Raw genomic sequence first — 16,094 nt, 5'->3', positions numbered from 1 at the left:
TTAGTGATGTCCATCATGATCTATAATTCACATGGTGCAGCGGGAGATGAAGATGCAGTGAGAAAACAACAGAAGTGACAAAAACTATAAACAACAGTGTGTGCAGGCTGCAGTCGTGGTCGGCTGCCATGACATGACCGGTCATTAGGTGTCCGTTATCAGCTTTGGCATGGACGCATGCATCACGTCTGCCGATGACTGCAGGTGAACAGCGTCCCTTAATTACCTCCCACTCTGCTCCGGTTTGCTGCCACAATCAGTGTGCCTTAGCAAGTCACACAGTGAAGAGAGATGTTGGAAGGATCCTTAGTAAAAAAATGTTCAGCCTCTCCAAATTCTAAACAAGTGTGTCACATCGATCTCTCCCCTTCAGGGAGTGAGCTTTTACAAAGAAGGAGGTTCCAATGCAGGCATGTATTCTAGATTGATTTTAACAGAAGGCCTCTGTTACTGGCAGATTCAATGGAAATAGTAGGCTACAGATATCATGTATCAGGGCCTTTAATTAAGTAAAATCAACCTTAAATGCAAATAAGCTCTGCACAACCTCTGTCATCCATGTGTGAAATACTATTGCTGCTGTTGATATATAAACCTATCAAAGAGGGTATTGTAATGTAGTGTTCTCAAATCTCTCCTGTGTATCTTCAGCCGTTCTATGTGTTAGATCTATTCCAGAACCAGCACACCGGAATGAACTAATCAAGACTTTGACTGCTTGATTAGGGTGAGCTAGTTAAGGGCTACAACAACATTCTGAGATGGCTGGGGGTCCCCGGGAGAGGTTTGAGAAGCACTCGTAATGGACTGAAGGTACAAAGCATTGAGACAACACCATTGTTTGACTTCAGGATCTCTAAGATATCTTAGCAATTTGAACAGAAGTGATGTTCAGGATTCCCAACAGGCTATGTTGCGTGCAAACAACTGGTTCGTTTTCCTTTCAGTTTACTGACATCAATAAAGGAGTGGATGCTGGACATTTGCTGGATCTTGTTCAGTAATAAGCACCACTGTAGGCTACTTTGAATGAACACCTAATTCCACATTGAAATATACAGTATATACCCAAGAATAAATAATGATAGCAATGTAATGGTTATAATGCAGAATGATGATACACTCATGTTTAACAGGTAAAACTTGAAGAATTATCATTCATGCAGTCATTTAATGCTGTGGCTGACAGGCTTACATAACATTATCTAATGCTATTATACTTGGTTCTTACTTGTACTAATTATAGCAGACCTTGATTTAGCCTTAATCACACTTAATTAAACTTGCCAGAGTAGGCTTTAAAGGTGACTATGCTTAGAAAATCAACACATGACGTCATCTACAAGTGAAGAAGCTTTAGGAAAATCCAGATATTTAGGTCTAAAGGGTGATTAAAGATCCCAAAAGCATTAAGTAAAGCAGTTCTTTAAAATGTGTAGAGCTTGACATTAGAACACTGTAATGTCTGAATTACATATAGGAGAAAATATTTGGGTAACCATTCTGAAGGGAATATGGCCTTGTTATAAATGTTCCGACATAAATAGTTAGAAAAGCCCCTTCCTTCCACTGTCAGTCATAAGATTTAACGTGGCTGTTAAACAACCCCCATTAACCTTATTTGGACCACAGGATTCTCACTCTACCTCTACAGTCCTGGGCATGTGACTAATAACCTTAACTTGAAACATAAAAGCAATATTTACAATGCTTTGTAAGACTCTCACCGGATTATAAAAAACACAAAGTAAAATAATACCATCTGAACGTGACTGATACAGTTGTATTTTACATAGTTTATTGAACAAAATATTTCACAATATCTTGGATATACATATATACATATATCATCTTCTACTGTATAACCCCACTGTGGACCTCCGCCTTGACATTGATCATTACACTGTGTCCCCATCCATTATGAACACTGTATGGAAATATGAATACATCATTGACTTCCAAACACATTATACAAATCTTAATATAGAAAGCACAAAAAATAAGAATTTATCATCATGGAAAAGTACTCACTCTCAGGACAGTAAGAGTTTCCATACAAAACATCTTTACAGGTTTTTGCAGTAACCGTACACAGGTATTAAACATACCATTAAACATCCTTTCTTTTCCGAAAAGTTCTAATTCAGTAAATACTGTTGTTCCGCTTTATAGGAGGGAATCACCTTTAGGACTTATTCTAGAACAAATAAAGGAATAGCTGGCCGTTGCACTGAAGTGGACTCTGTGTTCGGCTCCACTGTGGTGACACGCTATCAACAGACATCTTAGATAACGTACACATCCGTCTTCTCGCCCTGAAGCCAATAGGTTCTCATTTTACCTTTGCCCTGAAAAAGAAATCAATAGGCTCCACAAATCAATAGGCTCATCAATGGAAATGAGTGGGAGTGAAAGATGCACTAAAAGGCTCTTCTTCCTTAAAGGGTCACCCTGACATTTGCTGGGCCTATTAAAACTCATCTGGCATACTATGATATTTGTAATCACACTTTATGGTTCTCGTCTGGTTTGACAAGAATGTACAGCCGTCTTTTTTATAACATCTGAGTGGTAATCTGAGAGGTCCAGAACTGGAATGCTACTGACCTGCATGACATTCTTCCACAGAGAGACAGACAGTATAGGAATCACAATAACATATTTTTCCATTCCATTTTTCCACCGTATCCCGTAATACAACAGACAGTTTTGAATACAGGACACCATGACAGATAACGTTATCAACAACACGGCCTTACCTTCATTTCAACATCGCCTCGTAATTGAAGATCAAAATAGCCAAATTCATCCAGCACTTCTTTGGTGGCTGAGGAGAGGTGGATCCTCAAGGCTGTAAAACATATCAGTGGGACAAGAGCCAATCACAGTGAGTGCTTTATGAGGAGGACCCCCCAGCTGCATCACTAAAACAGTTCCAGATTATGACTATGACAACCAAGTGGATGATCTGTCCATGTCAGATAAAAGCCAAAAATAGAAATTAAGATTATAATTTTTTAGATGATAATCTGCCTGGTGCTGTAAAATTAGTCCCTAGAAAGAGTTATTGAAAGTGCTGTCTCCCTACCACTATAGCATATTTTATGGTTTACACTTTATGCTATGGATGTGGCCTATAAGTGTTATTAATTATTTATCAATGGACAGTGCAAAAACTGAGCAGGAAATGAGTTAATCAATAATGTGAGGACTCAATCACAAATCATCCAGGCTGGTACAGCACCACTTTATCTATCCCTTGACACTTTTTTTCTATGAAGCTAGTCCCCAATTTTCACAGCTGGATGTTCTGGGTTTCTCACACACCAGACTTAAGTCAGATTTAGTGTGGACAAGTAATCCCTAGAACCAGTAGCCCAATACAACAAGAAACACACAAGACTAAGCAAACCCTATTCCATATAATATTTCCCCAATTGGGTTTCAGAATGTGAGAACATTCCAGTATGAATAGGTTTCAGTCTTAAAGCCTGACACCCATCAAAACACACAATACACAAACTGAGATTTGAATCTCACACTCACCCTCTCCATTAGATTCCATCCGAGATGCTGTATTGACAGTATCCCCAAATAAACAATATCTGGGCATTTTCAGACCCACCACCCCAGCACAAACTGGTCCTGTAGACAATGAAAGGCAGGGAAATATACTTCAAATTTGCTACATGGAAAAGCATGATAAAAAAAAGTATTAAATTCAGAAAGAACATAGAAAGAACTTATGCACAGAATGAAAACTAAGGAAAAAGCCTTATGCAATCATGTGGCAGGACATACAGTAAGTGGGCAACTGAATGACTGATGACTCCTTGACTAGCCAACTATTTACCATAATATGTTTCATAACAAACTTCAGTTGCTTAGGGTGCATTGAAATATTGTAATATTAACTGTAAGTCAATTTATAACAGTGTCTGCTTAATGACTAAAATAGACATGTTTTGTGTGGACAAAGAGGAAGCCATTGGGAGTGCAGATGGGCAGTGACAAAATAATTGTATACAAAAAACAACTAGCTTCCAACAGTAGGCAAGAGACATTTCAACAACACATTCAAACTACATTTGAACTGTAAGGTCATACCTGTGTGGATTCCTATTCTTAGCCGTAGCTGGTCTTGGGGTCTGTGTCGAATCTTGAATGTTTTCACCTGTTCTAGTAAGGCTAAGGACATTCCAGCGATTTCCCTGGCGTGGAGTTTACCATTCCTGACTGGGAGTCCTGACACCACCATGTATGCATCCCCAATGGTCTCCACCTGACAAACAAGGTTAAATGTTAGTGGCTCAAAACGGGTCAAATAGGTGGAAACCATAGTTACACTACTTGACTGTTACTCTGACTTACCTTGTATACATCAAAGTTATCAATGATGGCATCAAAGCAGGTGTAGAGATCGTTGAGTAATGTCACCACCTACGAAGAATTTAAAAAGAAAATACTTCAGGTAATCAGATCCAATAAACCAATAGAATCACCACTTTCCCAGGCAAAGGTATGAGCAGCTCAGGTTGGCTACCAAAGTATAAGCGGGTGGGTGTGTCAAAAGTGAACGAGATAATTGGGCAGGTTTTCCAAGGCTGACTGGGTTGCATGACAAGTTGATTAACTGAATGACTAGTGGACCGGTGTGTTGTATTGCAGTGCTTGGCCACTTCTGTTCCAGAAAGAGCGCTGCAGCCCTGAGTGGGCCCACTACCTTTGTTGAAATGAACTCCTACCTACAACCTACTGTTACACATATGCCCAGCAGGAAGCAGGTTGTCTGGTATCTTGATACAACTCCAGTGTACTGGTTACACGGAGGCATGAGGCCGGCACAAAAGGTCTGTATGACAGTGTGAAAGTATACGAACTCACTAATGTAAACTGTCCTGGATAAAAGCATTGGCTAAATGATTTCAGTGTAAATGTTAGCTACTGCCACTGTGTTCCATGGTGTAGTCAGAGATAGCTAACATGGACATTTCTCCCGCCTATGATTTCATTTCAAGTATAATAGCAGCCTACACAAGACATAACTAATAATGATAACCATCTAGATGGTATATATAGATACAGTGTCCTTGACAGTCTCAATCTCCGGCTTCAAAACAGAAGTCCAAACTTTCAAGGTACAGTAGTTGTCTGGTAAGCAAAAAAAGGAAGCAGGCTCTTGAATGTGGCTGTGGTGAAATCACTAGTTTCAGTACAATGGTGGTCAGAAGTGGAGGTCCATATAATAACATGTTTGAATGTTAGTAACCATGTTAATAACTCATACCAAAATGTTACCTTGTTACATTGTAACAGGTCTACATCTAACAATAGGGTTGATGAATAGGCTAGGACCTGGTAACAACAATTGTAACAGGGCACACCCACTAACACATTTTTTATTACATCCTGGCTCAAGTGGAATGTAAAAACCAAATCAAGTGGAATGTAAAAACAATTTTATTACACTGGATGAACTTATAAGTACCCAGTGACAAGCAAACAATGTAAAGTGAAACCCACTAGGGGTTACTACGTACTGATGTATAATGAATCTTCTGTAACAAAGTGCATCATTACAATGTTCTCATAATGAATATGAGTGTATTTACAATATACTTACCTATGAACAAGCAACTACATATTATGTAATGTCATATTTTTTATAATTTTTTATCAATAATGTAACAACTATGGAACAACATTCAAACATGTAATTACAAAACATTAGTAAGCTACATAGTGTAAAAAGATGAAATTCCAATTGTATTATAAAACAATTTAATAACATGTCTATAAGAAACTAAACTAGGCTTCCCTAACTGAGTATGTATGGTTTAATGGGAACATTTGTTTATCTGTTAAATTGTTTCATATATTAAAAACAAATTCATTTTAGGATGCACAGAGCAAAATACTTCATTATCTATTTAGCTTAAACTTTGTGAGAAGCTAAGCATATTTTCTAAGCATACTTTAAAAAAGTAGTACTTTTACTGGCACACATTTGGGGTTATATTTTGTATGTAAAGTTTATAAACGAGACACCCGGATTGTATTTTTCAAATACTGTACTACTTTAGCTAGTGTAAAACTAAATTAATATCAAAGATTGTTTCCAAAAGAAATTCCACTGTGACAGTTCATGAGGCACGTTCCATTTGGTTTGCCCCAGTGATAAGATGTGACTGAGAAGAGATGTGTTTCTGCATGAAGCCCCAATACTTTCCCCCTCAAATTAAAATATTTTTGCTCCCCCCTTGTTGGACTTGTGCCCAGAACCTCAGCTTACTGAGTAATGCATTTGGAAGAGTAAAACAAGGCAACAGCAAAAATCCTGGGAAAACATTTTGGAAGAATTATTGTCATTATGGAACATTAAAGCTATTAATAAATAGCTAAGTTAAATCAGTATAAATTGAAATTATTTTGAGGGGCTATTGGTCAAATTCAGAGATTCAATGCGCAGAGAAAGAAATAAGGCTCAGGAAACAGTTTTAGATCTAAGTTAATTTTAGTTATTTAATAAACAATTACATCTAGGGAGAAAATGTATGTATTTAACTACGTTTTATTTTTACCCAAACTGGTAGTGAGATAACACTTTAGCCCCTCTTCTCTGTAATATTAATCGAACATGTAGAATGTAACTGGCCTTTACACATAAAACATCTCCACAAAAACCAAGTGGAAGGATTGTTAGCTCTGAGTTATATGAAAATAAATTTGCTGAAAGGTCAGATGTATGATTATATGTGTAAGTAGCTACTGCTGGCAGAAAATAATAAATCCGTCTGGGTGTACCACTCGCCAAGTTCTCGCTAGTGCAGAGTTTTTAGATGAGATGAAAACTGTGTAGTAACTTCATTACTTTAGAATAAGAACAGACTTTGAATTCCTGGAACAAGCTGCATCAAGAAGAACATTGAGTTCCTCAAGATTAATTAATGGGGTGGTTTTTTTTTTTTGGGGGACTCCAAACATTGCAACCATTACAGACATCCCATGAGCCATTCGTCACACAGTACCCCAGTGAACGCTGCGTCAATTATATTTGTTGTCCTGAAATCTTCTTGAGGGTAATGAATGCCATACCAACTAGAGCATCCAGTGACTCAAATATTTACGTCAGTGCTCTCATCACTCATTGTAGAACGATGTTGAGTTGTGGACTCTGTGTGGGAATGCGCATGTTCAAGCTCTCCAATCAGCTTCCAGTAAGTATATTGCGAGAGACTTTACACAAAGTCTCTAATTTCCCATGGAGAATGAATCATTTGATTCAGTAAACATTGAGTGTATTTACTGTATGTACCTGCTGCTGTTAAAATGAGATACCTGCAGTGGTGTACTCTCAGCTGACATTGACGTGAAGCCCACAATGTCACTGAAGTAGATTGTGACACTGTCAAATGCCTCTGCTTGGACGGTCTCCCCTCGCTTTAGCTGCTCTGCTACAGAGCTGTGGATAAGATAACACACATTAAGTTCAATCATATACAACAAAACGCTGTTACAGTGCTTAATAAGACCTCATTTGGACAAGGAACAGTCATTACAGATGGTGATGCAATAGCATTGAGCAAAGGATTTGTTCAAATTGTCTCAATTCTGCAGTGAAAAGGGGTGTTTCGCTTCTTTCAAACCCTTTTCTGTCTGTTCAAAAGGCTCAAGGTGAGGTAGAAACTGGAGCAGACAATAGGAGGATAAATTAGTGTGACCACAGAGACAGAATGCTTAGATGGACGGAGGACTCAGTTTCCTGCTTTCGAGTTATCAGAGGTGCTTAACACCTTATCGTATTTCTCCCCTTAGTTCTGGTTAATGAGAATTTTGCTTCTCAGTTCCCAGCTCGCGCTGCCCTTTCATCTCTCTTCTGCTTATATAACAGTGTATCTTTTTAAAAGTGTGAGACACAGAAATAGAAAGCTGACACATACTTTGCTGCCTGGGAATTTAAACAATGATTAGGTTGCAGAGCAAGACACAGAAAACAGTTAAACAATTCCAGTTTGACAATCAAAAGATCAGACCAATAAGGAAAACAGTAGAAACCGAACATCTGGATAATAATGATTCTTACTGTGGTAAGATCTGGTAAAGTAGATTTTCTGCTTTTCTTTTCTCCTCCAGATAGGCTTGTGTTCGTTCCTCCACCAAGTTCTCCAGGTTGTTGGCGTACTGTTCCATTCTGGACAGCAGGTTGTTTAGAATGCTGGTACTGCCCTCCCTGTGTTTCAAACAGACAGAACATTCATTCATGTGCTGCCATTGTGTATGTAACATTCAGAACATTAAGGACTCTCTTCAGTTCACCTAATATGTACTGTTCAAAAGTATTTCAGAAGTGACTCCATGGTCATATTCTTCAGATGGCCTTGCCTATACAGTAGAATCAGAGTGGTTTAGTTATCCACGGATACAGCTGTACTGAACACAAGACCTACACTCATTGTTTGGAGTCTTTCCCACAACCATAACAGGTCATAGATCATACACCCACACAAGTCAGAGGGAACACAACATTAAAGCAAGACATGACAGTCTGATGAATAACAATGCAACAGGGTAGTCATGTGAAGGATTTCACGGCTGACAGCTCATTCTTCGTCCTGTTACAATATGGTCTGAATGGCCCAGCCCTGAAAACATAAGGAGATCCATCATAAGTAGATGTTAACACAGGACTGAGGAGACCCATAGAAGAAGAGAGTTTTCACATCCTTCCCCCAGCTGAATGGTAATCACAGAGATTGTGCAGTGTCTCTTAAGCATCTGACGTACAGGGGTTTAATTCATCTGTATGTGACTCACAAAATATGAGCCCTTCTAAAGACCTTGTTTGTTCCTTCAAACAAAAATACCACACCATCCATCACTGCATGTCACTAGGATACATTTACATCATGAAAATTATACAGCAAAACATTAGCAGGGGTCCGTTTTCATGTACAAGGCCTCACACACCCAGAAACCATCCCATTCATTTGTCATAGTTTTTCCAGTCACAACTGGATTCAACTGGACACAACATAATTCAAAAAGATGATGTCTACCTAAAACAGCCTTTGTACTTGTAAGACATACAGAAGCACTGATAAAAGCCAAACTGTTGCACCTAGGGGATGGATCTGAACATCTGGGTATTGTAGTACAGCTTGATCTAATGACAAAGTAACCACCTAACGAAGTAACCACCTAACAAAATAACCACCTCACAAAATAACCACCTGAAAAAGTAACAACCTGGGCCTGATGGTCTTCCACAGCTCATGAAGGTCACAGCGGTTTTTTGGGCCAAATATTTTGGGGGCTTTTCATTTGCAGGTAGATCAGATAATGTTATTTATGTGACAGGTCTGCCTAGTTCAAAGAAAAGGTGCTTTTTTACATGTACTTGTTTCCATATACAGATATATATACCGTACACACACGCACAAACACACACACAAACTGAATTGATCTGTCCTCCATTCTTTAAAAAATTTATTATAGTATAAAATATAATTCTTATTGAAACTAGATGCCCATAGAGGTGAATGAGAGTGCTCATTACTCACTTGTTCAGTTTGGTGATGTAAATCTTTATGTGGCTGAAGTCCGGCCGCTCAGCGGGATCTTCAGCCCAGCAACCGTCCATTAGGATGGTCAACTCCTCACAGTGGCAGCTGTTGTCTGTGGTGGGCCGAAAGTAAGGCCTCTGGCCGTTACGCACCTTCTGCACTATCTCTGGAACAGGCACGACGGGGGAGTGTTAGGGTTATGGTGGTGCGTACTGCATTCTGTGTAAACCTTCTGAATGTATTCCTCAACTAGGTCCCTGGGAGAACTGAAACCAGCAGTGGTGAAGCCCTTGAGCGGAGGACTTGTGTTGCCTAACTCTGACGGTGTAGACTTTTCCCAATCGATTAGGAAGATGCCGTCAACATAATTGCATAAGACCCTAATGGCACTTTAGTCATGATTTAAAGAGACCTGCTGCTGCCTACATTGGAGACATACACAACATGTACTTACAACTGAAGGATCTATATGTCAGGCATGTATATATAAATGTGTTTTTTGCATAGGAGGTTTTACCTTTAGGGCTTAGGTCCATGCCCTCCACATAAAAAGGTCCGTTCCTCAGGGCTATCTCCTGGAGAATGATGCCAAAACTATACACATCTCCTTTCTGGGTGCCTTGTGGGGGATGTCTGTCGTAAATTAACAACTCTGGGGCCGTCCACAGCTTCTCTGGAAACACAACAAACACATGGAACATCTCCATCCAATTCTGTTTGCTCTCTTCCATTGGCGAGGCGACATTGCGACTATGTTGACCTACTTGCATAGAGTGCGTGTGAGTCGTCATTTTCACATGAAGAACGGAAACTGGCCAGGCCATAATCTGTAATTTTCAGAACAAATCGACTGTCCACCACACAATTAGATGACTTCAGATTTCCATGGGAGCCAATGTAGCTGTTATGTAGATAGTTCATTCCCTGGAAAGCAGATATCAAAGGGACTGTTCAATATATTTTTACGTCATGTTGCAATTATGTGTTTTCAGTTTGACCTAAATACACATTGGAAAACAATCTGGTTGTACAAGCGTTTGTATGCAACCCCAGGACCCTGGGTTCAATCCGCATCTCAACCTTTCCCACTTCATCTAGGCCGTCTCGCCACGTTTATGATCTGTCTAAATAAAGCAAAAATGGCCAACTTATATCTTCTCCATGGAGTCAAGTGTCACATTGAAACTGGAATAACAGACCATCAAATTCCACAGAAACCATCTCTCTCCGGTATCAGTCCATTATTGAGACGCAGCTCTGTAGCAGAACCTGGGCTCCTTTACAGATCCCTGTTTTTACCAGCTTACAAGATGGCTTTTAGAAGCTGTTTGGTTGATGTACTCAATGATCAACGTAATACACTTCACTACAGTATCTTCATAAGATAGTGATCTTGAACAAAAAGCCCTTTTGTTAGAGCAAGCTAAAAATAAGTATTTAAAATACATGGATGATTACTTTTGATTAAGCGGAAGGAATTTTGCGGTGAGATTGGGATTATGTTGCCGTCCAAGTTTTAGGTCATACTACGTTTGATGCCAAAACCTACTCTCACTAATAAGGTACCAATGTGGTCTTAAAAACAACCAAACTGCCATTAGAAACATAGAACTTGTTGGCTGCTTTCTACAGCAACATACGACGTGGCTACACACATGGATTCCCTTTTTATATTTCATAGATCAATATACAGCATAAGTAGAGTCGGTGAAGGACACATACCTTGACTATGTCGTTGATGAGTGAATAGCGGAACATCCAGTCAAGATTGATGCTCTCATTCTCCAAAATGTCCTGGAAGTAGAAGTATAATTTTCAACAAGCATCTCTAATTGTTTTGACAGGGCTGAACCATGTTCACAACATGTAAATGGTGAAAAACACAGACATTGTGAGACAAAAAGTCATTATTTCAAATAGAAAATGATGGCAAATATTTGGTAATAACATGTGAACTATTAACCTTTCCAGAATAAATCTGAACCTAAACCTAAAAGGATAAGAGTAGAGGGTTAATATATGTACAACATTTACAATTTGGGTTTCTCCTTGAAAATGTCAGCACTAGCATGGGCACAGTGTCTTCAATAATTATACTGTCAACAGAAATCGCACTTCTCAGAAATTATTATCTTTGATCCACAGGAATTGGATAATAATGGTAGGTCTGATAAATGCATTACAAAGTTTTCATAAAATGGATGCAATTTCATATAGTGAGGAGAGTGCATAGGCTACAGCAATGCAGTGTCATGTTTTAAAACCAAAAACAAGGTATGCAAAAATATATTAGACGTATCATTTTGTTTTTAATAATGGGCGTAAATAATTTACAATCACCAAAATAAAAACCACACAATTAAGCTCCCATAGTTTTTAGATTTAAGAGAACATTTACCATGTTAAAATGCATAGCATTGCAGGGGAATTCTTCTTTTTCTTTTTTTTTATTGAGCTTCATGGAATAGACCTTAGTTGGTCAAAATGAGGTGCCAGGACATGGAATTTTCCCCTTTAAAAAAGTCCTTATAGATAACAAACAGTCCAATAACATATAATTACAAATAGATTCATAACTACAGTATATCTTTTAACAAACCATACACGTATATATATGAAATAATTTGTTTTAAGACAATAGTATTATTAATAATTGTTAATAAATGTTAAACTTATTTGGAAGTCTTGGTATGTTTTTTCACCAGTCAATACTTATGGTTGGTTGCTGCTCAAAAGACACCTCAATTGGTTGGCCACAAAGCAAAAGAGGTTCAGGAATTTCTGGGCTACAGTACTGCTGTGCTATAGTACTGTAGCACAACATTATACACTATTTAATAAGAATTTTACAACACCTTAAATGGACAAAACATTTGAGCATTTACTTTAAAATTGACAGTCAATCTGTACAGGTTTTAGGCATTTTGGATTGCACAAAATGTATACTTTCAGCCCATACCACTAGAGAAATTATATAAATGATGCTGTTTCAGACACAGACAGGTGCTGAGTTTCCAACATGACCAAATCATACAGCAAATTATGGTCTTTTAGTTAGGACAAAAGGGTGAATACTGGGTGTTTTCCGGGCTTAGATTGTATGACTTGATCACCTGCAAGGAAATATAGTATTATCTCAGATTCATCAAATAAAAACAAACATACTGCATGAAACACTTTGACAGATTCCAATAATTTGAAGCAGACACAAAATCCTAGGATCTCCATGTGAGAAATAACTTTGTGAGGAATGTATGTGCGGTTGATAAATTAAGTTACTAGTATCCTGATTTGGGTGCATAATTTTTGCACATCACATATATGTATTTCAGTTTTAAACAGGTAATTCAGTTAACAGTAACAGTATTAGTATGAAGACTTTCACATAATAAGCTTCATTGGAAAATGTTCCCATAGTAGTCACATTTTTAAAATGGTTGGCAGTTAAAGGGTAGTGCCTCAGGCTGATATTTCAAATTGAACGTGAAAGCCAAGAGTACATTTCCAATATCTCTCTGGGCATAAACCATGAAGTACAGTTTAATACAGAAAAAGAATGAAGAAGAATTAATTGTTAGGATATTCCTATTGATCCTAGTGATTGTAACTTGACAAAAACATGCAAACACAAATGAAATTCCATTGAACAGGATGATTGTGAGGTCTTACCTGAAGACTTCCTCTGGGACAATATTCTGTCACTATGCAGATGTTAGGAGGATCAATGCAGGCTCCAATAAATCTGGTTAAATGGTTGAATTGCACATCTCTCATCTACAGAACAAACAAATACAATTTCAGTCAAGTACGTCATTCACATGTACATGCATTGCCCTTGATCTTGAACACTAGCTTTTCCTTTCAAGGAAAACTGCCTCCTCAGAAAAGGTTTATTTACAGCCAGCAAGTTTTCTACATGTTGAAATATAGCATCCCCTCATAACGCCATCCAGTTTGCCACATGCGTGTGAATAAATTGGACCAGGAGTTATAAATGAAAGCCGTGTTGTGAAGATGTACAGCATGTGAAAAATGTGAGGTGTTGAAAGGATGTAACATTACCTGGCGCTATAATATGAAAGCACTGCGGGCAAATGTAAAATGCACCACAATGGAAAACGATGATACTTCCCATGTTGTTCTTTTCTCGTCCAAAAATGATATCATGTTTAATAATGTAAAAATCCTCTACATTTTGGGGCTTGTCATGGAAATCCCCTCTGAAAGCATTGTGAGCTGTGTATGTAAAGTGAAGGAATCTTTTAAAAAGACACAGAAATTGAATCCAGTAGTCATCCTCTCTGCTTCAATGCGTCCATACCCTGGCAGGCTGGATGTACATAATATCACAAAGCAGCGTGAAACTTCCAAAAACAGTCAGCATAACCTGCACAGTGTTCGGTTGTGGGGGCCATTTTACAGAAACAGAAGTGAGTGACAGTTGCTGTAACACCAAAACCAGGGAGTCAGTCACTCCTGTTTCACGGCTCAGGAGAAGTTAGGATACCACTTTGGCCTATAATCATTTCCCCCTGCCGAATACTAGCTAAGGGATGAGGGAAGGAGAGCAAAGGAGAAGAGAGGGGGAGGAGAGATCCTGGAAGACAGCAGTTAAGTTTTCATTGGCAGGCCCACTCTTCCCATCTGGTTGGCCTCTGTTCATGAGCGGGGCCTGACAGCCGATCAGGCCCATGGGGCGTCTGAGAATCGGCCCGCTCAGACTGGTTGTCCTCTTCTGTTTGTGCCGCCTGCCCACCGCCACTGAGTAGAGGCATCCATGGCCTGCATGTTTCATATCCACAGCTCAGACACAGACAGACAGAGACAGATCCCAGAGTCTTATCCACCACACAGCCGATAACTCAACTAATATAGACCCCGGGATAAGATCAAATACATGGAAGTGCTGTCTGGCTTTTCCCATAACCCGTAAAGAATGCGTTTCAACTAAGTTAGCCGTTACCTCATCATGTTCAAAGTCTGACGTATTTGTTGTCCTAACTGCCGCTGCTGTCACCACCCCCCCCCCCCCCCCCCCCCCCCACACCAGCAGCAGGTTCAGTAATGAGAAACCTCCTCCAGCGGAATGAAAGACGCCCTCCTTTGAACAACCTGGTAATGATTCAGTACACATCCCCTTTACATCCCCCAATGGCTTTAAGCACCTCAGAGGGAGGGACTTCTACCGCTGCTGTAGATGGGTCATAAACAGGGGCAGGCTTCCCTTCAACAACACAAGCCAGGGCACTGAAGCGGGGGCATTTAGAGGTGACTCATTTACAAACTGATGAAATCAGGTGACTTGCCTCAATGGCAGCCAATACCACTGAATCCCCAATGAGGTTTAAGGGGGAAAAGACCACTATCTGGACTCATCTTACGAGTCCCCTCCAGCGGTTTTAAGCAACACAGCAGACATTCAGTAAATAACAGCACAGCGAGAACATCGGGTAGAGGTCAGGACTTACGTGTTTGAGCTCAAACAGCACTTGTCTGGTCAGCTCGATTCTCTTCTTATTCACATGCTTGATGGCCACCAGGTTGCCCTATGTCAAAGAGACAGACATGAATAACCTTCAGTGACACTGAGTGACAGACTACTGTGTGGTGTCCAAAAGAAAAAAATGTATTTTATTAAGTTTCTATGTTAGAATCAAATAGCCGAGAACGAAATGTGACCATGATAACATTGATATATCTCAGTCTTATTCACCAAACACTTACGCAAAAGGGAAATGGGAAAACATCAGGAAAACTAGATTTATTAAAGCATACGGTATCTGTGTGACAGGGTATATTCAACATATATTTGATTCCTTCGTGAGTTATATCTGTCACTTTTGATCATTTATAGAAGGGGATATATTTAAGTGCATGCAACACGTAGCCAAAAATATATTTTTGAATTGAAAGGAATAACATTTCTCAAATATTTCTCAGCCGTCTTGCTAGACTTGTTAACCAGAGATAGTAAAAACAACCAGATGCTAGCTGTGTCCAGACTAGGTGTGATATAAACCACTATGTGTATCACATTAAGCAGCCGGCTGAGCAGAGCTGTGTGGAGCTGTGTGGAGCTCGCCCACTCTCCTCTCCTCCTCTGTGAGCATGCACATGTGTGGGTGTGAAGGAGTGAGCAGGAGTTGAGAATGTCAGAATTCAGAAAGCCTTACCTTAAAATAGCCAGTTTTAGCAAAAAGCTGATATTTTCCATGGGCAGTTATCAAGGAACCGTAGCTGGAGCCTCTCTGGAAGGAGGAACAAGTATCCTTTGTCAGATAAGATACAGTCAGAAAGATGTTCAGGTACACTGCAAGTGAAGGGTTTCTTTCCAAAACAAAACACATTTTTAGGGTGAAATGTAGATATACTGTAACAAAATGTATAGCTATATGAGACAACCACATCCTGTATCACAGTCAAATGTACAGTGCATAACCATTCCATTCTAGCTAAACAAATGATTTATAATATTTAGCCCCAAAAAACAACATTGTAAAGCACCCCTAAAATAAATGGTTTAAACATTTA

General features: G+C 39.2%; 1 protein-coding gene across 1 annotated transcript in view; it reads right to left on the bottom strand.

Moving 5' to 3' along the window:
* Nucleotides 1–1,776: 1,776 nt before the first annotated feature.
* LOC105015043 (atrial natriuretic peptide receptor 2) overlaps nucleotides 1,777–16,094 on the bottom strand; it is a 38,576-nt gene continuing 24,258 nt past the window's right edge. The window contains 14 exon segments of the mRNA XM_010877865.5: nucleotides 1,777–2,348; nucleotides 2,760–2,851; nucleotides 3,547–3,645; nucleotides 4,108–4,282; nucleotides 4,372–4,440; nucleotides 7,339–7,462; nucleotides 8,084–8,230; nucleotides 9,561–9,729; nucleotides 10,081–10,236; nucleotides 10,328–10,487; nucleotides 11,286–11,357; nucleotides 13,233–13,337; nucleotides 15,032–15,109; nucleotides 15,737–15,811. Of these exon segments, the coding sequence (XP_010876167.2) occupies nucleotides 2,286–2,348; nucleotides 2,760–2,851; nucleotides 3,547–3,645; nucleotides 4,108–4,282; nucleotides 4,372–4,440; nucleotides 7,339–7,462; nucleotides 8,084–8,230; nucleotides 9,561–9,729; nucleotides 10,081–10,236; nucleotides 10,328–10,487; nucleotides 11,286–11,357; nucleotides 13,233–13,337; nucleotides 15,032–15,109; nucleotides 15,737–15,811 (1,584 nt within the window). The 3' untranslated portion in view covers nucleotides 1,777–2,285.

The sequence above is a fragment of the Esox lucius genome, chromosome 14 (genome assembly GCF_011004845.1).
Source record: "Esox lucius isolate fEsoLuc1 chromosome 14, fEsoLuc1.pri, whole genome shotgun sequence".
NCBI classification, from domain to species: Eukaryota; Metazoa; Chordata; class Actinopteri; order Esociformes; family Esocidae; genus Esox; species Esox lucius.
Note: the sequence above shows the minus strand (reverse complement) of the source record. Positions and strands in the feature narration are given on the sequence as shown.